The sequence below is a fragment of the Dromiciops gliroides genome, chromosome 2 (assembly GCF_019393635.1).
Source record: "Dromiciops gliroides isolate mDroGli1 chromosome 2, mDroGli1.pri, whole genome shotgun sequence".
Classification (NCBI taxonomy): Eukaryota; Metazoa; Chordata; class Mammalia; order Microbiotheria; family Microbiotheriidae; genus Dromiciops; species Dromiciops gliroides.
The window spans coordinates 663521438-663543852 of record NC_057862.1 but is presented as its reverse complement, the minus strand read 5'-3'; the positions used below and the strand labels follow the sequence as shown (position 1 = coordinate 663543852).

General features: G+C 41.0%; 1 protein-coding gene across 1 annotated transcript; it reads left to right on the top strand.

Moving 5' to 3' along the window:
• Positions 1-2492: 2492 nt before the first annotated feature.
• LOC122741058 (zinc finger protein 420-like) lies at positions 2493-15043 on the top strand. The gene is given in 6 exon segments (XM_043984118.1): positions 2493-3366; positions 5402-5495; positions 8446-8572; positions 10440-10535; positions 12746-13444; positions 13447-15043. Coding segments are annotated over 6 exon segments (2502 nt in total). The 5' UTR covers positions 2493-3358; the 3' UTR covers positions 14925-15043.
• Positions 15044-22415: the final 7372 nt, after the last annotated feature.

Genomic DNA, 22415 nt, shown 5'->3' with positions numbered 1-22415 from the left:
GAACTGTTACCAAAAACGTTGAAAATAAATAATAAAGAACAATTTAAAACTCTTCACCAAGGACCACCAACATTGCTTGGGAAGGGGTTTAAAGTAATACAAACTGGGTACCTCTTGTGGTAAAAAGTTTTAACAGTCGGTTAGATAATGGAGAGACGCCAGTTTTTTTTAGGACCACCCTTTTGGGGAGGAGACCAACAGCATGAGCTACGCACACCAGTCCGCCTGCGAGGCACCACCAGATTGCCTGCTGAGCACTCGACTTCCAGGGTGCGAGCTTAAAAGGCAAGGAGAGAATGGAAGTGGGGCTTTTTTTTCCTGCTCCGCTGGTCTCCTGGCTGCGCTGCACAGACAGACACAGACTGGAGTTTGACTGGGCCAGCTCTCGGTTAACAGCACGGTCTCCCTCCCCAAAGGTGGCCTTGGGTTTTGGTGAGTTTTATACGGAATATAGACTAAGCCTAGATTTAAGACGATTTGTATTGTATTTCTACTTTCCTATCCTTCTAATCAACATCACCTTGTGACTACCATACAATAAAAGCTCTAACTAGAAAACCAGAAGCTTCTTCCATTTACTGGTCTGGGAGATAAATTAAGGGAAAGGTTAAGTAGGGGAGATTTATGATCTAATATCCAATTTTAATCTCACACTCTTAAGTGGCATACAGATGTTTTCTCCTAAAACTCCATCCTTGTCCCCCCCTCCCCAAATCTTCCTGAAACCTTCCAAGATTGTTCTACAGATTTCTTCATTCATGGGGCTTCTCTGGTTGGAATCCTGATTTGCTACAGGTGCCTCATATATCTGCTCACTTCTAAACATTCTTAGAGTTTTTATAATAACTGGATAGACAACAAAGAATTTCAAAGTTGGTTTTTTTCTTTCCTCACAGCCTCCTTCCAAGGCAGGATAGGACAAAAAAAAAAGGTACTTCTTTATTATTTATAAAATGTTTCTGAAATTTCCCTTCTTCGGGATTAAATAATTTATATAAAATATTCCCATCATGCCACATTCAATAATGCTGGGGTTAGTCTTGGAGTACAATTGTACCCATGTGTAGTGTAATGGTATCAAAGACTGGAGAGTATGTAGCCACTGGGAAGCAGCTAGAGATGCAATTAGATAAATGTCTATTTAAGGTTGAAGAACTACCTACAGGGGCCGGAATATTGTAACCACGCCCTGTTCTGTACAAAATTTGGACTCGGTTCAATCATGGGAGCTTGACTTTTAATAAGAGGGAGGCTATATTCCCTGCTCTCCCATTCTGGGCCATTAAATCCCTATCCCTTTACCTTTGAAAAGTTTCTTGGGTTATGGCTCACATCAAAGGTATATTTGCAAATGGGAAGTCAAAAGGCATCCACTGCATTATATGAATCTATTATGAGACAGTGATTTAGTCCTACATACAAAAGAATAGATAAAGATAAAAGACACCTTAATGAGAATTTGACAGAAACAGCCTAGGACAAGAAGACTAAGTCACTTAATTTATGACTATGGTTATAATCTGTTGATTGGGGTGATATTTAAACTTCGTCATAAATGCAAAAAGCAGGACTGCTAATTGGGCATATTACATTTCCCCTCACGGTCTTCATCCTATAAACAAGTCTACACACAGGCACTCGAACTTCCGCTGGTAAAAGTGCCAGATTTAGGTCAATCCTCTTGGTGGTGGTTGCCCTTTCCAACTACTGGAGGAGTTGCTGGGGTCATTGAATCATTAGCTCTTCTGTCTTTGGAGTCACCCAGGGGACTTCATACCCTTTTAGCCTGAAGTCCCGCATGGCCCCAGACAGGTCTCCAAACTCCCTGGCAGTTGACCAGGCCACAGCCCTACGGTCCATTTCGGCTTTGCTGTGTGGTGTTTCACTAGTGGATCTTTGGGTCCGAAGCCCCATTGCACCTGCGGAATGACCGGGGCTAAGGAGGGATGGATCTGAGACCGCTGGGTAATGCCTGCCCCAAAGACGCAGAGGAAACAGATTCTGGCTGGGATTGGTCTGTGAGCCGGACAATGACCCAGGTTCGTGAAGTCCGCTTTTTGAGCAGATTCTCCCTGGCTCCGGAACTGTTTTTGCCTGGCTCAGATCCAGAAGGGGGAGATAACACACATAAAAATAACGTTTATAGTTATTGTCTTATTTGATCCTCGCGACAACCCTGGGAGGCGGGTGCTGTGATTACTCTCCCCCCCCCCCCCCTCCATTTACAGAGGAGGAAACGAAGGCAGGCAGAGGTCGGGTGATTTGCCCAGTAACGTAGCGGGTTAGGTGTCTGAGGCTGGATTTACACACAAGTCTAATGACTCCAAGCCCCTGGCGCAGAGTCGAAGCTAGGAGGTTAGGGAGGGAGGCGCTCCAGAGCCATGGGCTCTGCGCATGCGTAACCCGGGAACTACGCTGTCCAGAAGGCTTTTTTCGCCACATTAACCCTTCCCACGCCTGCCGGGGCGGGAGGGAGGAAAGTAATTTCCGCTTCCGTCTCGTCGTCTGTAGTTTGTGGGATCGAGCTTCTCTCGGCTCCCGCCTGGGCCTAAGCTCTGCGTCCCAAGCCAGGGTGAACTGGGGTCGGAGACAGGGCCGCAGAGCCGGCGAAGAGGGCGGAACGCCTCTGGGATGGGAAAGGAGCAGTAGAGCCGCCCCCCCCCCCCAGGAGGGACCGCGCGTGCGCACGATGCCTAGCCGTTCCACCTCGCGGTAACGCCTCCTTGGAGGGCGGGTGAGGATTGTGAGCCAATCGCTGCCCTGCTCCGCTCCCTCCGCGTGGGTCGTTAGGCGCTAACGCCTTTCTTCCTTTTCCCTTTCCCTTCCCTAAAGTTCGACCTCGGTTCACTGACCAACCACCGAGCGCGGGGCGTTCTCCCGGGCGTTGGGCTCCAACAGTCGCCCCAGCTCTCAGCAGCGGGGCTCCTCCAAGCACAGGAGAAGCCTGAGTTAGAGACCTTCCAGCAGCCGGGTCCATGGGCCCCCGCAGAAGCCCCGGGGCAGCAGGTGGGCTTTCTTAGGGGGAGTGGGCGAGTCTGATCCCGAGGTCAGGCACGTGAAATGGGTCTGAAAATAAGTGGGAGCAGAGGGTCACCAAGCTGGACTCAGCGATGCGATGTCGCCCCGAGCCCGCGGCTCTGAGAGAGCCCGCAAGGAAGAAAAGGGGCCGTTGTACATGACTGCTGGTGGCGATTCCTATGACCCGTGTGTGCCATCTACACACATCTAATCTTTTTCTGTAGTGGAGGATCAATCAATTACACGAGGATGATGTCACGCAGATAGAAGGGGACAGCTTCGGAAAAACCTGGGAAGATTTGTCCGAACGGATGGATGCCCACCGAAGTGAGGAGACACAATGACATTGTACGGGAAAAGCGCTTTGACCAGTGCGGCTATCAAAGGACCCGTGATAGTATTCAAGTCTTGACAGAAAGGGAACAGACGCCAGATACAGAAGGAGACACTGTCTAATATGACAGTTTGTTTTGATTGTTCATTGGTTACAAGTGTTTTGATTTTCTGCCCTTTTATTTTTTCATTGGAAAGAGGGAAGAAGGACGGAGGGGGAAAATTGCGTATTAAAAAAAACACTAAAAATAGGTTGGAGGCGGTATGTGAAAAGCTTTAAATGCTGAATAGAAGCATTTGTATTTTATCTTAGAGGAAATGCAGAGTTATCAAAGAAGACCTGTAGCACGTGTCCTACCCTACAAGGATCGTTTGAAGGGATCCAGGATTTTTAGTCTGGAGAATAAAAAGCTCCCTGGAAAGGAGAGGATTGTTCTTAGATGTTTAAGGCCCACTCATTTGGAAGGGGGATTGGGCTCATTTTGCTTTACCTCTAGTAAATCCTAGGGCTTTGGGTAGAATTTGAGAAAATGCCAATGCAGGCTTGATAGAAGGCCACACTGGGAGGTAGTGAGATTTCCCTCATTGGAGGTTTTCAGGTAATGGCCAGAATCCCACTTCTTGGGAATACTGGAGAATTCTCAATTTAGGCATGGGATGAACTTGATGGTTTCTGAGAACCCTCTGAGATCTTAAGATTTTATGAATAAGTGGAAATAGGGACTTTAAGAGCATTATTTGGTTTCAACCTACTCTTCAAAATTTTTATTGCTTGATTACTCCCTTCATATCTGTTCTGGACAAACTGGACTCTTGGATGTTTCTGGCACTGAACATCCTATTTCCCAGCTATGAACTACAATAGGTACCAACCATGGTACCTAGAATATCCTCCTGTCTTGCCTATTCTGTCTCTTTAAAGTCCTTATCACCCTTCACAACTGACCTTGGGTGCCACCTTCCCCAGGAAGCCTTTCCTGCTCCTCAGTTACTAGTGCTCTGTTCCTCCTCAAGTCTACATTGTTTTTCCTTGTGCTCATGCAGTATCCTTTCTGCCCCTTCCCACCCCCCAGCACCTGCCAGAATACTTTTCATACAGTAGGTGTCTAATAAATGTTTGTTGAATTGACTTGCATTCTGGGAACAGCCCAGGAGCTTCCCCTAATAGCCATCTCAGTGGGGAGTTACAGGGGAATGGTGGAGCTTTCCTACAGTAAGTCTCCAGCAGGTGGCGTACCAGACCAGAGTCCAGTTTTCTCCTGATGACATCTTGCCACTCCGAGAAGACGAGAAGCAGAGCAGTATGGAGAGACTTTAGATGAACAGTTTTGTTTTGTTGATTTTGTTTTCTCCTTCTGTTATTATATAACTTTTCTCTCTCCCTTTTCTATATTGTTATTAACATATTGTTAGTTAGCATAGGGTATTATATTCTGTTATTTTTGACTGTTGCATCAAGGAAACGCCCTGTTTCTTGAAGAAACAAAGTGGGGCCTGTAACAATTGGAATGACGCCACCTGCTGGAGACTTACTGTAGGAAAGCTCCACCATGAGGAGAAGCCCTCTGAGGGCAAGGCCATGCGGCTTTTCTTTGGCATCAGGAAGTGACATTCGGTCATGGGTACTGTCAGCTACCAGCCAATCACTTTGAGGAGCCTCCCATTTCTGGGAGGAACGCACGAAGTAGGAAGCCGACGCTGACCTGGCCATGGTGGAGGCTAGACTCCAGAGGACTTCACAGGGGAGTGAGGAAAGATAGGACTGCCAGGTTGTAGGAATTCTGTTCTCAATCTTTCTCTTTCTTTTACTATCTTTCAATAAACCCTTAAAAACCTAAACTTGTTTATCAGTGATTTTAGTCAGGTTCCCCCCAAAACTGGGGGGACAGATTAGAACCTACATTTAGAAATTTAAATTACACAGGAAGGTCGGAGGAGAAGGGGAATAAGCGTTTCTAGAACACCTACTGAATGCTGGGACTTCCTGCCTGGGAAGAAGGGTACTGCAAAGCACGGCCAGTGTTAACATGTCATTCCATATCCTCCCCAGCTGTGCTCCTTGTGGCCTCCAACCTTCCCCAGCGGGAGGGAGCATTGAGGAAGAAGGAATGACTTCTGTTCTCCTGACAGCCAGCACCAGCTTGGTGAGTGGACTCTGCTGCTTTCCTGAAATACCCACTGAGGTCAAAGAGTTATCTTATAAGGGGCAGCTAGGTGGCGCAGTAGGTAAACACTGGCCCTGGAGTCAGGAGTACCTGAGTTCAAATCTGGTCTCAGACACTTGACACTTACTAGCTGTGTGACCCTGGACAAGTCAATTAACCCCAATTGCCTTACCAAAAAAAAAAAAAGTTATCTTATAGCCCTAGAATTTGTGGCTGTTCTAGAAACTAGGCTTAGAGTAAGGAGGAACCTTAGAGATCATATGGTTCTGCATTCTACCCCCTACATTTCCTTTTCAGATGCTTGTGTTTAGTTGTATGCCTGCATATTGTTTCTCCCACTGTAAACCAGAGGGCTCCTAGGGACTCTTGTTTTTTCTCGGTGTCTCTGGTGCCTAGCATAGTACCTGACACCTAGAAAGTGCTTCTAGGAGAGCAAACCAAACTCCCAACAGTGGACGGAACTCTCTAGAGGCCTCAGGTTGTAAGTAACAGAACCAAGATTGGAAACCAGGTCATGTGACTCCAAATCCAGTGCCCTTTCTGTCAGCCACTACAGCCATCTGGAGTGGTGGCCTTCACCTGGGACTCTGCCTTGGGCTGCCCAGTGCCCCCTCTTCTTTCACTAAGAAGGCGTGCAAGTGGCCCAGCATTTGCATAGGCTGCTTTCATGTGCAGTGAGCATGCTCCTTGCAAAGATGAGCAGCTAGGAATAGTCCCATTTTACAACTGGGTGGAGGGAGGTGTGGGCTGACGATCCTGGGAAGTCATTGTGGCTGCAGGCCTCCAGCCAAGTGGTCACCGTTTATCCCCCTTGTGTCCTCCTCGTCCGGGTTTCACCACCAGCCATCCCCTAGGCACAGGCTGCTTGTGTTAGACTACTGGTTGACTGGTTGTGAGCACAGGCCCAGGAAGGACTGTTCAGTTCCCAAGTGGGTCTTGAGAGGCATGAAGGACCCAGAGGAGGAAGGTTATCTAGAATCTTGGGCTAGTCCTTGGACTGGTGTCAAGGTTAACCTGTGGGGAAGAGGGTTTTGTGTCTGAAAGCTGACAGGGACCTGTTGTTCAGGTTACCAGCAATACCAGAGGGAGGTGCCAGTTCACTCTTACAGAGTCTCCTCTGATAGTTAATGGGGTTCTGATGCTAAGAAATTGTGCCTAGTATTTATAGCAGAAAGAGAAGAAGTAAAGTTAAGAGCAATTAAGCTACTGCAAGCTATTATTAAATGTGGGCAGCCTGGGGCCGTGTGGCCCATGTGTGGAAGCCACAAGAACCAAGGTGAGTCCCCCCCTCCCCCACCCCTGCTCTGAGGAGCTTTTAAAAGTTAGAAAGTGCCAACCTTCATTGGTAGAGGAGACTTCCTCACATGTGGAGTCCCTGTACCTAGGGATAGTTCAGTCACTCGACTGTTCTCCTCTGTTCTCCAAGCAAGTTTCTACTCTCCAATAAGAGATGAATGTGCTTTTGTAAACTTTTCATGCTGATGAGAAGTCAGCACTGGTGGTGGTGTTGGGAGATGGTCTGAATTCACAAGGATACAGTTCTTCACATCATATCATTGGGATGGGAACCTTTTGTCTCTATTCTATTTGGATGTCTCCATCTTTCAGCCTCTCCATTCCCCTCTTCGTGCCCGCTGGTATAATCTTTGTTCATGACTTGGGGGATGTTAGCCTTGGTCATACAGTCATTCTGCCCAAGGGAGAGTCTTGTATTTTTCCTGACAGGAAGAACACCATTTTCAAAGAAGCCTCCATTTCAGTGTTAAATCGGCAGCCACTGCTTTTACTACCTTTACCCCATTCTTGTATAGGACGATAAAAGACAGTGTTTACCCTGAGTTGGACTAGAGAGCTGCTGAGATCTGTTCCAGCACTTCAGTTCTTTGATTCTCTTTAATATTGTGGAGGCTAATTACAACAACCCCCCCCCAAAAAAAAAAAAAACAACCAACAACACCCCTCCCAGATTAGAAAGTTCTCCAAGGGAGAACTTTCTCTCCTACCTTCCACTCTCCCCTCCCCATTCTTGCACCCTTACCCCACACATACACTGCACCCAAACAACAAACTGACCACACAGCCAGTGACTAAACAGCTTCAGACCCACCGAGGCCAAGTGTTTTTGGTGTACTAAAAATATCAGTGGGAAATAGTTCATACTATACATACATTCAGATCCAGGATTCTCCTTTAAAATCTCTGTACATACCCCATTAAGGCACACTTATCTCTGTGCAAACTGATGCTTCTCCCTGTCTAAACTTTTAGCAGTGTGTGAAATAAATTCTTTTGCTGACGTATTCTCACTTGCAATAAAGTAGGCCTTCCATGACCATTGTATAAATGGGGTTTTTATAAATGTGTTTAGTCCTAGTACAGTGGATGAAGCAGAGCAGTATGGAGAAGCAACAGCATTATACCTCATGTTCTGCCTGGGATGAAATATCAAAGGGATTTCCTTAAGTGATCTGGTCTGTGGTGGTGCAGAAAGAAGTTACTTGGGGAACAAGGGCTGCCGCTGTTCCCAGTCATACCTCCTGTAGGACACACCCTTTGATATTCTGAATAGGATGTGGTTTCCAAACCAGATGTCATCTACCAATTGGAGAGAAGAGAAGGATCCTGGATGCCAAAGGGAGACAGCCCAAGAAACTGGCCTGGCATTAATTACATTGGTCCAATTAAATGTTATTTGACAGTAACATTAATCTGGTGGTCATTTGGCCAGTATGATTTCCTGTGTGTGTAGCAAGTATAATATGTCTGCGTCTCCTCAATGAGCACCCTTACTGGTATTGAGAGATGTGCCATGGAAACCCTTAAAACCCAAACACTGTTAGAATTAACCTCAACATTCCTTTCAAGTTCACTCCTGAGGTCAATCTGAGGGAGGATTCCTGGGTGAGCACAAAGGTTGTTTGTCTTTCAGGAATCTGTGACATTCAGAGATGTGGCTGTGGAATTCACCAGGGAAGAATGGGTGTCCTTGGGCCCTTCTCAGAAAGAGTTGTACAGGGATGTGATGCTGGAGAACTATGAGAACTTGGTCTGCCTGGGTAAGGACAGATGCCCCCTTTGAGTCAAAACCTGCCCACTGGCATGTCTGCTTCCTCCCTTAACAAATACCGTGGCTTGTCTCAAGATTTAAAAAATTCAGTTTTAAGAAAATGAAAAATCCTTTTTCCCTCTTATCTCCATGACTTTTCTTCCCTTACATTAAAAAAAAAAAAGAAAAAGGAAAACAGAGCTCTTGTAATGAAAATCCAGAGGTCAAGCAGGGGTCGTTCCTGTATTGGCTACATCCAAAAATATATGTTTCATTCTGTACATTTAGCTTATCACCTCTCGGTCAGGCTTTTGATGATTGTTCCTTCGGAGTAGTGGTTGACCATTGCATTCATCATTGGTCCAAAATCTTCATTGTTGGCAGTGTGTAAATTGTTCCGATCATGCTTACTTTACTCTGTATAAGTGGATGCAGATTTTCCCAAGCTTCCATGAAACTATCCTCTGCATGTATAGCATAATAATATTCTGTTACATTGGGATGCCTTCATTTGTTTAGCCAGTTCCAAACTGATGGGTAAACCCTTGGTTAGGGCAGCTAAGTGACCCAGTGGATAGAGCACTAGGCTTGGAGTTAGGAAGATTGTTCTTCCTGAGTTCAAATCTGGCCTCAGACACTTAGTAGCTTTGTGACCCTGGGAAAGTCACTTCACCCTGTTTGTATGAGGTTCTTCATCTGTCAAATTAGCTGGAGAAATAAATGGCAAACCACTGCAGTGTCTTTGCTAAGAAAACTCTAATTGGGGTCACAGAAGTCAGACATGACTGAAACAACTGAATAACAACAAACATCAACGCCTTGCTTTCCAATTCTTTGCCATCACAATTAGAGTTGCTGTAAATATTTTTAGTGTCTCAAGTTTTTAACAGTTACTGTTTAGCATGCAGAAACCTGAACTTCTTTGCTGTTCTTTGGCCAAGACTCAGAGTACTTGTTCTATACATTCCTGGTCAAAAAATCTTTGATTTATAAGACTGAATATTTACTTTCCCCATTCACTTTTGTTTCAGATCCAGGATTCTCCTTTAAAATCTCTGTACATATCAGCATAGAAAAGGTTGAGCCAGGATTGAATTCTTTTTTAAAAAGTCTTTGCCTGAGCTCTTTCAAATTCCTCTACAAATAACATTAATGTTTCAAAACAAATTCTGCTGTATAATTGTGTTGGAATACTGTTGCAGTATAAGAAATGATGAGCAGGATGCTCTCAGAAAAACCTGGAAAGACTTACATGAACTAATACAAAGTGAAGTTAGCAGAAGGAAAAGGACATTGTACATAGTAACAGCAATATTACTTAGCTATTCTCAGCAATATAATGATCCAAGACAGTTCCAAGGGAATAATGAGGAAAAATGCTATTCACCTCCAAAGAAAGAACTGGAGTCTGAATAGAGATCAAAGCATCCTTCCTTCCTTCCTTCCTTCTGTTTTTTAACAACATGACTAATATGGAAATATGTTTTGCATCTTTGCAAATGTACAATCTATATGATATTGCTTGCCTTCTCAAGGGGTTGAGAGGGAGAGAATTTCAGACTCAAATTTTAAAAAAGAAAATTAAAAATTGTTTTTACATGTAATTGGGGGGAAATGAAATATTAATAATTCTGAAGTCTTTTGGATACTTTTAAAACTCCAGACTCATTTTAATGAAATATTCTCCTGCTCTTCCCCGTTAAACCATTTCACTCTCTTGTGAGAAATAAAAAGAAACAAAACCATCTAACACGGTCAATGCTTCTGACAGGGTAATCAGTATTCTGTGCCTTTGTTAATCCTTTGTCCTATCAAAGACAGGGAGGATTGAAGTATTGGATGACAGTCCTTAGAATTTTTCCATTGCCATTGAACAGGATTTGCAGTTTCCAAACCAGATGTCATCTACCAATTGGAGAGAAGAGAAGGATCCTGGATGCCAAAGGGAGACAGCCCAAGAAACAGCTGCTTAGGTGAGTACATGAAAACTGAGCAGATGAAGTATTATAAGAAAAAACTCTTTTGGTCATTTAGGAGGAAGTCCCTTGGCTATAGAGGGAGACATTTCAGGAAGCAGTTATTTAGGCGATAAAATGAAAATTAAGCAAATGAGCTATTATAAGCAATATCTTGTTGAAGAATATTGCAAAACATTGGACAGTGCAGTATGTCCTCAGAGCTCCTCAGACCTTTTTTTTCCCCTGGAGAAATTATTGGTTGCACAAAGAGGTGTCTATACAAAGAGGAAAGAGTGAGGGCGTGGCTGATACTCGTAACTCATCTGAACTAGTCAGAGGAGGGAAGAATACACACACACACACACACACACACACACACACACACACACACACACACAGAATTGGGTACAGAAATGCATTTCACTCCATGGGGAAAATAGGGATGGAGAGAAGAGATAAAGTGAATTAGAATAGGATTAAAGAAGGGATTAATCCTAAGTAAACAAACTCTAAGGATGTTGAAAAATACAGTTCTTTTTGAGGTGACAAAGAATGGGAATCTGAGGGGATGCCCATCAGGTGGAGAATGGTTAAAAATGGTTATATAAATGTGGTAGAATCCTAATGTGCTATAAGAAATGATGAGGGGTATGATTACAGAAAAATCTCTAAGACTTGTATGAAAGAGTGATTGAACAGAACTAGGAGAAGAATTTGTACGATGACACTATTGTGAAGATGAACAATTCTAAAAGTCTCAGGACTTCTGCTTACCATAATGACCCATCACAATTCCAGAGGACTCATGATGAAACCTGTTGCCCATCTTTTGATAGAGAGGTGAAGGACTCAGAGTGTAGAATGAGACATAAACACACATATCTTTCTTTTGGACAGGGCCAGTGTGGAAATTTGTTTTGTTTGACTCTACATGTTTGTAAGAGGAATTTTGTTTTTCTTTAATTCTCAACGGGGGGTGGGGGGGGTGGGGATGGGATGTTAGAGAAGGCATATTTTTGCTGCATAAAAAAATAAAATTGTTTAAAAAGGACTGATGGAGCAAAACTCTGACTCATTGGCAGAAGCTAATGGACTAGAGTAAAGAAGGGATTGGCAGACTGTGGTCCAAGTGCCAAATTCAGGTCTCCATTAAGAAATTTTTTAATTTTTGGCTCACAGCAAAGATTTTTAAAAAAAATTTTAAATGCAAGACATTTTTAACTCCCAGGACATACAAAATCTGGCAGTGGCTTGGACTTGGCACTTGGTCCAAACCCATGAACTAGAAAAATGAGACATTTTAGATATAGCCAATGTGCAGATTTGTTTTGCTGATTTATTATAGAGGAGGGCTTTTGATTTGGAGAGGGAAGGAGAATTTGGTGAGTAGCAATAGAATTTTAAAAAGAAAAAGAGCTTCAAAAACATTTTAAAAATCCACAATTGAGAGGACAGTTATAAAGAGACACATACAAGCAACACAGTTTTGTTATAGGTTATATAGGTTAAACTTAGTATGCATTTTAAAATATTCAAATTATGGAATGAAAGTTTATAGTTTCATATACAGAATTGAAGTAAATCTTCTGTGTATATTGAAATACTCTTGTTTATTTTTTTAGCTTGTAATAGAAAAAGAAAATTAAATTAAAAATCCAAAAAAGAAATTAGAGCAACATAGATATAATAAATGGAAGAGTGGGAGGATTAAACCCAGGTACTCTGCTTCTAAATCCATTGCTCTTCCTATTGTATCAAACTGCTTTATATCACTCCTCATTTTATTCCTTCTTAAGTCTGTTGTCCTGATGATTCTTTGCATTTCTCCTGTGCTCTTTCCCAAATCTATATAGATTCTCATTTTTTTTCTTTTCAGTTGTCCCCCTATTTAGTCTCAACTCAAAAAGTGGGGCAATATTTGCAAGATATGAAAGCCATATTTTTTTGTGAATGTAATCTTTATATTCAAATGTCGGTCATTTGCAGGACAGGTTTTTTCATTACTCTAATAGTCCTCTTTTAATTAGGGCACTTAGAAAAAATTAATTAGTTGTGTATCATTGAATTTTACATAGCATATATTGAGTTCCCAGTATAAACCAAATTAGATTGGGCCTCTCAAGCAGGGAGGCAGGAGAGCAGTTATAAAATTTGTGAGCAGACAGAAACTTTAGTAAAGAGAGGAAAAGACATAGTACTAACCAATCTACTGTTCTTCCTTTCAGAGAACAAAACACTTAGTCCATATTGGAGAATTCAAATTGGACAAAAACATAATGGATATAATAAATGTGAGAAGACCTTCCTTAAATGTAAACAACTTGTTTCACATGCAAAACTTCATTCAGGAGAGAAACCTTATGAATGTAAGGAATGTGGTAAGGCCTACCATTATAGCTTAGGGCTTACTCAACATAAGAGAATTCATATAGGAGAGAAACCTTATAAATGTAATGAATGTGGGAAGGCTTTCAGTATTAAGGTGCAACTGATTTACCATCAAAGAATTCACACTGGAGAGAAGCCTTATGAATGTAATGAATGTGGGAAAGCCTTTGGTAGGAGGGCAGTACTTACTCAACATCAGAAAATTCATACTGGAGAGAAACCTTATGAATGTAATGAATGTGGAAGAGCCTTCTATGTAAGGGCAGAACTTAATCAACATCTGAGGATTCATACTGGAGAGAAACCTTATGAATGTAGTGAATGTGGGAAAGCCTTCATTGTGAGGGCACAGCTTAAGGTACATCAGAGAATTCACACTGGAGAAAGACCTTATGAGTGCAATGAATGTGGAAAGGGTTTCCTTCTAAAGAAATACCTGATTGTACACCAGAGAATCCATACTGGAGAGGAACCTTATAAATGTAATGAATGTGGAAGGGCCTTCTATGTAAAAGTAGACCTCACTCAACATCTAAGATTCATACTGGAGAGAAACCTTATGAATGTAGTGAGTGTGGGAAAGCTTTTAGTGTGAAGGCACAGCTTAAGGTGCATCAGAGAATTCATACTGGAGAAAGACCATACAAATGTAATGAATGTGGGAAGGCCTTTATTATGCGATCAGGACTTTCTCAACATCAAAGAATTCATACTGGAGAGAAACCTTATAAATGTAATGTATGTGGGAAGACTTTTATTATGAAGTCAGGACTTTCTCAGCATCAAAGAATTCATACTGGAGAAAAACCTTATGAATGTAATAAATGTGGGAGAACCTTCAGTGTAAAAGAAAGGCTTGTTCAGCATCTGAGAATTCATACTGGAGAGAAACCTTATGAATGCAATGAATGTGAGAAGGCCTTCAGTAATAAGGTATCTCTTACTCAGCATCAGAGGTTTCAGACTAGAGAGAAACCTTATGAATGTGAAGAATGTGGGACAGCCTTCACTCTGAGGAAATAACTTATTATTCATCAGACAATTCATACTGGAAAGAATCCTTATGAATGTAATGAATGTGGGAAGGCCTTCAGTCAGAAAAGTTCTCTTATGTGACATCAGAGAATTCATACTGGAGAGAAACCTTATGAATGTCATGAATGTGGGAAGGCCTTCTATATGAAGGGAGAACTTACTCAACACCAAAGATTTCATCCTGGAGGGAAGCTTTTCAATTGTAATGAATGTGGGAAGGCCTTCAGTGTGAGGTCAAAACTTACTCTACATCAGAGAGTTCATACTGGAGAGAAACCTTATGAATGTAATCAGTGTGGGAAATCCTTTAGTCATAAGATTTCTTTTACTCAGCATCAGAGGTTTCATTCAGGAGAGAAACCTTATGAATGTAGAGGATGTGGGAAGGCCTTCACTCTGAGGAAACAACTTACTGTTCATCAGAAAATTCATACTGGAGAGAAACCTTATAAATGTCATGAATGTGGGGAGACCTTCAGTAAGAATTTTTTTGCTCAACATCAAAAAATTCATACTGGAGAAAAATCTTTTGAATGTAATGAACGTGGAAAGAGCTTCAATATAAGATCTCAACTTAATCAACATCAGAAAATTCATACTGGTGAAAAACTTTATAAATATAATGAATGTGAAAAAGACTTCAATATGAGGTCAAGACTCAATCAACATAAAAAAATTCATACTGGAGATAAACCTTATAAATGTAATGAATGTGGGAAGGCCTTTTCTTTGAGGTCAAAACTTAATGTGCACCAGAGAATTCATACTGGAGAGAAACCTTATGAATGTAATGAATGTGAGAGGGCCTTCAGTGAAAAGGAAAGGCTTATTCAGCATCTAAGAATTCATACTGGAGAGAAACCTTATGAATGCAGTGAATATAAGAAGGCCTTCAGTCATAAGATATCTCTTATTTGGCATCAGAGGTTTCATATGGGAGAAAAACCTTATGAATGTAGAGAATGTAGGAAAGCCTTCTAAGAACACAGTTTATTGTTCATCGAACAATTCACACTGGAAAGAATCCTTATGAATGTAATAAATGTAGGAAGGCCTTCAGTCAGAAAAGTTCTCTTATGAGACATGAGAGAATTCATACTGGAGAGAAACCTTATGAATGTCACGAATGTGGGAAGGCCTTTTATATAAAGGGAGAACTTAATCAACATCAGAGATTTCATCCTGGAGAGAAACTTTATCATTGCAGTGAATGTGGGAAGGCCTTCAGTGTGAGGTCAAAACTTACTGTTCATCAGAGAGTTCATACTGGAGAGAAACCTTATGGATGTAATCAGTGTGCGAAGTCCTTTAGTCATAAGATATCTCTTACTCAGCATCAGAGGTTTCATTCAGGAGAGAAACTTTATGAATGTAGAGAATGTGGGAAGGTCTTCACTCTGAGGAAACAACTTACTGTTCATCAGAAAATTCATGACTGGAGAGAAATCTTATGAATGTCATGAATGTGGGGAGGCCTTCAGTTAGAAGAGTTCTTTTACTCAACATCAAAAAATTCATACTGGAAAAGAAACAATGACTATAATGGCAAATACTAGTTAATGTAATATAGATAGGTTCTTCATGTAAATGCAGAACTTACTTGATAACTGACTTGTCATCATAAAATTCATACAGGAGAGAAACCACATGAATGTAGTAAATGACTTATTACACCATTTAGTGTTTACCAAACATCAGAAAACTGAGGAGGAAGCCTGTAAGTGTAGTAAAAGTGAAATGTCCTTTAAGTTTTCCAGCCTTTCTGAGCATTAGAGAATTCCTATTGGAGGGAAATCTCAAAACTAGAATGACTGTAGAAAGGCAATCTGAGGAGACAATTAAAACCAGAAAATTCACAATGTATAGAAGCCATATGACTGTGATGAATTAGTTATATATTTTTAAATAATGAGGACAAATCCTCTAAAGATAATTCATACTAGAAAGAAACCTTATGACTGTTATATAGTAATACATTCATCATAAGGAGTCATCTCCATCAGTATTCTCTGTCCTTGAGAATATGTCTCTCTAAGGCTTTGAAGTGCTTCTAGAACTTTCTTAGTATGACTGTTTCTGTTGTTGTGTCCCCTTCATTGCCTTGTTAGAGCTGATTTTTATGCTCTGACAATTGACTTCTTCACCTGAATTTCCATAACCTGATCCTTTCTTTGACAAAGTGGTATTTGAGCTAATGATAATTTTGCTGTTCTGTCCATTCCTCCTTAACTAACATTTGCCCAATGTTAATTTCTGAAAAATGTGTACTTTTGTTTTGAAAGCTATACTTGGGAGACTATAAACTGCATGTGTGATTTGGATGAAATTCTTAATACTATGATATGAAGAAGTACTTAAGTTGCAAATATTTTAAAAAGCGCATTGGTATGCTGAGAGATTAGTTCTGGTAGGCAATGAAAATTGTAACTTGAGCAAGCCAGAAACCTTCCTAACCCCTGCATCTCTCTGTAGAAATGTGAAAACAATTTCTGTGAAAAGGAATTAAAACTTTCATAAACTCTATGAGACAGAAGTAGGCCATGATAATTAGGAAATAGATTTTGGCTGGGCAAGGCGGCTCATGCCTGTAGGAAAGTTGAGGCTGGTAGATTAATAGTGCCTGCCTAGGGGTTGGGAGTTTCAATAGACTAAACAGATCAGAAGTCTGCACTGGTTGGCACTATTATGCTGAGTCCCTGGGAGCAGAGAGGGAGGGGAAATAGGCCCAGGTAGGAAGCAGAGCTAGTCAAAGCCCTTGTGCCAATCAGTAATGGGATCAGGATCAGAAACAGCCATTGTACTTGGACCATGGGTGACATGATAATTCCCAGTCTCAAAAAAATTAGGCTTTGTATTTAAAGGTTTTTAAAAATTGATTTGTTATATTGTTAAAGTGGATTTAGCAAATTTTTGCATCTGGATGAGTATCTTATTTTCCTTCGAAAAGAGGACACTTAGCTATTAAGCTCTGTTACCCTCCTTACCACTTGGGAGAATGAAAATTCTGTAACAAGTCTTTTCATTAATCCCAAAATGTTGCTATATTTGCCTCAATCGACTCTCTGTATAATCTTGGGAAATAGATCAAAATACTGATATACTAGAATACCTTTGTATATGTTTTCAATTCCTGTAAGAAATTGATGTTGTGTTTTAAAGATTTTCAGAGTCCTGCAGTTTCCAGGGGGCAGAATTAACCAGGACATGGGGAGCCCCTCCCCTGTTTCTTTCCATCACTCACCTTCTCAGATCTCACTGACAATCAAAGAGCAGCACTTTATTCCTCAATCCATTCTATGCCTAATCCCCCCAGGATCTCTCCTTCCCTCTACTTTTCTTTTGGCTGGATGGCAACCTCCTTATTTTCCCCTAAAGGAGAAGCTTTGGAGTACCTACTCCAAAAGACCTTGTGTGAGCTTGATATAAATGATATATATTTTGGTGATTATCATATGCTATGGTTACAACTGTAAACCAATATTGATGTTAACTATGTAGATAATTGTACTCTTTAAAATAGTGTAACTTGTATGAAATAGACTCTCTGGAGATTGCACATTTTGTTAATTTATTGCTTGCAATTTCAGCTTGATTCTGGTAAAAATTGATATATCGATTCACCTTTCGAGGGAAAATGTGCACAGCCTCAGTAAGGAGTGAGTGATGCTTTGCATCCCTAACTGTTAGAATTAGGTTTATCTGCAAGATGTGTTCTAAGGACCATTCCTTAAATGGAAATAACTCTGGCCCTCTTTGATTAGTCGAAAATAGGTCCCAGCCCAGGCGTCTTTTTTTTTTTTTTTTTGGTCATTGTTTGACCGCTTGATGGCTCAGAGTGAGCCCAAATAGCAATTTTATCTCTTTTGGCCAGAAACCCTGGGGGTCTTCCTCCTCTCCCCTACTATTTCCTTTTGACTAAGTAAAAGAGGCCTTTCTTTGCCTGCTTTCTTTTATTTATTTTTTTTGGTGAGGCAGTTGGGGTTAAGTGACTTGCCCAGGGTCACACAGCTAGTAAGTGTTAAGTGTCTGAGGTCAGATTCGAACTCAGGTACTCCTGACTCCAGGGCCAGGGCTCTATCCACTGCACCACCTAGCTGCCCCCCATGCCTGCTTTCTTAACTAGCCTTAATCAGGGAATGGGCTTTGCTTTAGGTAAACAGACCTGTGAAAGGCCTTAGTTTAAAAAGCCAAGGTCTCCCACTGTATTGGGGCTATCTCCAGTCATCCTGATACTTGCCACCGAACCCAGATGGCTCTGGGGGAGAGAATGAGGTTGGTGACTTTGCACAGCCCTTCCTCACTTAAATCCAGTTTATTGCAAGTCATGACAACAACAGTTGTTAGAATTAATTCCAGTTGGACATAAATTGCTGGGAAGTGTGGGGCTCTCTTTTGAATGGGAAAGTTTGTCACCTGTTAGATCCTAAGTGTCACTATTGTATTTCTTGAATAATACAAAGTTATAAATTGACTTTTCCAAAATTGTTCTTTGACCTTTACTTGGGATCAAACAGAACTGAGAAACTGTTGTTTCAGTATCCTTGCAAGAGGTGAATCCATAACTTTCAGACCCAGTCTAGGAAGAAGTATATGTTCTTAAAGCAGTGTCTTCCTTTTTTACAGTAAATCCCTTTGATCAATGAATTCTTTATTACATAAGTTTTTTTACCCACTTCAAATATTTCCAAATAGGGATGAGAATATAGGAGAGGAATAATTTTGCTGTAAGAATTAGCCTTTTCCTAGTAATTGTATGTACTAAAGTTTCAGTGATCCTTTTTATGTTCAAGGATGATAGTGTGGGGTAGAGATTTGACTCCAGAGCTATGATAGGTGTCTCTTCTTAGTCTTTGGATGGACTCAAATGATAGGTGTCTCTTCATAGTCTTTGGATGGACTTTAGGCTCTGTACTGATTCTGTGACCCCTCTTGCCCTCTCCTCTCATTAGAGCATGGGTGTGGCCCTCAATCATCTCATTGATGTTGGAAACCATCCTGCCAATTCCTCTAACTTCTGGTCCAAGGACTGTGGGTACCCGGTATGCTTTGATAGAACTAATGGTGATTGATATCACTGTGTGAATCTACTGGTGTTTCAACAGGGGGAGTGTGGAGGTAAAGGGAAAGAGACCCTTATCGCCCTCCTATTGGTGTGAATAGGATAGAAGGCAGTTGTAATTAAATGGAAGGATAGTTAATTCCAAGAGCCTTCTCCATGTAAAGAAGGGGATCTAAAAATGGGTGGAGCTTTTGTCATGCTTTGAAAAATCTCTACAACACAAACCATTTGGGAACCATGCTTTATAATATTTAAAGCAGAGAATTCCCAACATTAAGCCAGGATTCAGCATTTAGCTAACAGCCTCAGAACAATAGCACTTGAAAATGGCTGAATGTTCTTGGGATTCGTTTTTCTGAGGCCATTTAATTCATCTTCAACCACTTCCTCCAGTAATTTTATTTTTCACTTGATTAAAGGTGAACTCAAGAAATTCTTCTAATAACTAAAATAATCAGACTTTTAGTCTGATCATTACAGTCAAGGCATGGGGAAAGAGGGGACTGCTCTTAAGGGGATCAACACAGGCTGTCGCTGTTCAGTAACTACCCTTGTCTCTTCAGCTAGAGTTCCCAGTTTCTTCATAGAAAGTTGTTAGGCTTGGGTAAGGGAGAAAATGGATTTGATATAGGTCGTTGTTTTGGAAAATGAAAATTAAAGGAAGACTGATAAAGTTTTCTCGTCTAGTAGGTGGGATGAAGGATGTTGAACTAAAATACTATCTTAAATGATATTTTGTAATAAAAAGGGAAAGGGTTTTCCATACTTAGCAGTCTAGTACACCCTTGTTTTCAGGGTTCTCTCCACATTAGTCTGCTTATAAGGCATTTCATAAGCTATTTTTGTCATTAGTAGTGTCCTCCTGAACATGGACAGTCAAGATGGCAAGATGTCAAAAAACGACATCTCTAAACTTGGCACTATGTTTCTCTTTCCTCACATGCACAATTATTACTACCTTGTTAGTAGGATGCAATTAATCACAACTGCCCTTCATGTTGACTTCATTTTATGCTGTGTCTTTGATAGAAGTTGTTTGGGGGACAGCCCATTTGGCTAATTGAGAAAATAACCAAACTTCTTTATCCAACTTGTTAGGCTCATTTGTATGTTTGGTTTTTGCATTTTCTACCTCTACACTAATAGTTTAGATTCATGTATTGATGTTTAGTGATAAATTTCTAACAAAGCACTTACTTTGAAAAGAAAAAGTTATCGAGCACAGACTCTTGATAGATGCAGAACCCGAAGGGACCTTAGAGATCATCTATTCTAACCCCTTCATTTTACAAATGAGCAAGCTGAAACTCATCAGGATTATGTATAATGGTTAACATCTCCCAGGGAGTCAGGAGCAGAGCTGAGATAAAAACCCACATTCTTGGAGCCAAAATCTTGCACCCCATTGCCTTCCAAGAGGATGCAGAAATCAGTTTATTTTTCTTAATTTCCTTACTTTCTTCTTAAGGTGGATTCACACAGATTTAAAAGCCAACTCCTAATGAGTTAATGATTTTAGGTGCCCAAATATTCATTTTCTCCAAAAATACATATCACAGTCTGTCTACATCTGGCCATCCTGTGCAACTCTTGTCTATGTTCTCCCATAAATTCACACTGTGTGCTAAGGGATAAATTTATTTTTTTGGACTGGGTACAACCATACCAACTTCTTTATGTGCCTCTCCAAGGCATGTTGTGTTATTGGCTTTTCCAAAGGAATAGCCTAGAGACCACCAAATGCTTTTTTTAAATCTATGTTAAAAATGTATGTATATATATACATCTCTTTATACTAATAGATATACTTACTATATCTATTAGTAACTGTGAAAAATGGAAATAAGGCTATTGTTGTCATGATCTCTTCTTTTTTAAAGTAATAAACATTTTTATTTATAGTTTGGGGTTCCAATTTTTATCCCTCCCTCCCCTCCCCTCTCCCTGAGGCAGTAAGCATCCAGTTAAAGAAATGTGCCACTTGTTTCACATTTGTGGCCTTCTGAATCTGACTACCAGATAGAAGAATTTAAGCATTGCTGTAGGACTTTACATAATTACAGAGTTTGAGATTTGGAAGGGACCTTGTTACCAGTTGAAGCTATCATATAGCAAAGGAATCCCCACTCACTATAGCATACCTAACAAGTGGTATTTCAGCCTCTGCTTGAAGGACTCCAAGGTGTGTCTTTTGAAATATTGGGGGCCAGCCTGTCTCTGTTCTAAATTATTGGGAAGACAGGCTGGGGTTTCTGAGATATTGCTACTTAAAAATCAGAAGCTATTGCACCAGTTTTGGCAGCAAGCATTATTTTACCACACATCTGAAAAACTCCCTCACTAGTAATACACCCAGCATGGAGTCCCAGGAAGGGGGGGCTTGGGAGAGCCAGCCCCAGGGTAAGAGAGTAGGAGAGGCAACTGTGGCAAGAGGGTTGTCTCCAGCGATTTGTAATTTCTCCTTGGTAGAGGCAGATCACCACACATTGATCGAAGCTAATTGGTTAGCATCATTCAACTCCATTGATTGACATGACTTGGGGCAGGGTAGTCAAGGTGACTTTCCTTCCCCTAGATAGTCAGAAAGGCCAATCTGCATTCCTTTTGTTAAGCTGCAGGCTCTTCCCAGGCTAGGAACGGGGAGAGCAGCTTCTGGATTTCTCCTAGAAATCCATTATTAATAATTATTTTCTCACAAAGGAAGGGAAACCACTACCTCTCGAGATAACTCATCCCACTCTGGGACTGTGGTCATTGTTAGGAAGATTTCTTGACGTACCGGGTAAGACATGAAAACACTAATCCCTCTTCCACAGGACAGTTCTGTTGTACTTCCCTTGACTTCTATAATCTTCGAAATATCACTGAACACATTTGTAGTTCAGACTTAAATCAATCAAGGGTAGCTGGGTGCCCTCTTATTGTCTCCTTACTTATCTTGGGGCATCAATTCTGGATCATTTCTGTTCTGAAATTTCCAGGGTAGAGGTGGTTCTCCTTTGGAGACAAAATGAAATTTTTAAAAATGGAGTAGCTCTGATTTGTGTTCTCAATATCACCCACCCCTAGTAAAGGTCCTGTCTCTTTGATCTTTCTTTTTCTCCCAACATAACTTTAAAACAGTAACAATACCACCATCTTTTTGTTGTTCTTAATTGCCCTCACTAGCCTCAGCTAATTCTAAGTTTTAATATTCCTGATACTATTTTTTTCAGGACTATACTATTATATTCATTTTTGGTCTTGCCTCTGTCATCTGAATACAGTGTTCCTTTTTCTGATCTAAATTGATTGGTGAGTGTGAGAAATAGCATTCAAGAATTTCTGGGACCCCAGTGTTGGAGAGGTTTCAAAAAAAATTCTCATATTTTAATGTTGGACATATTTTCAAACATTTGCAAAGATTTGATAAA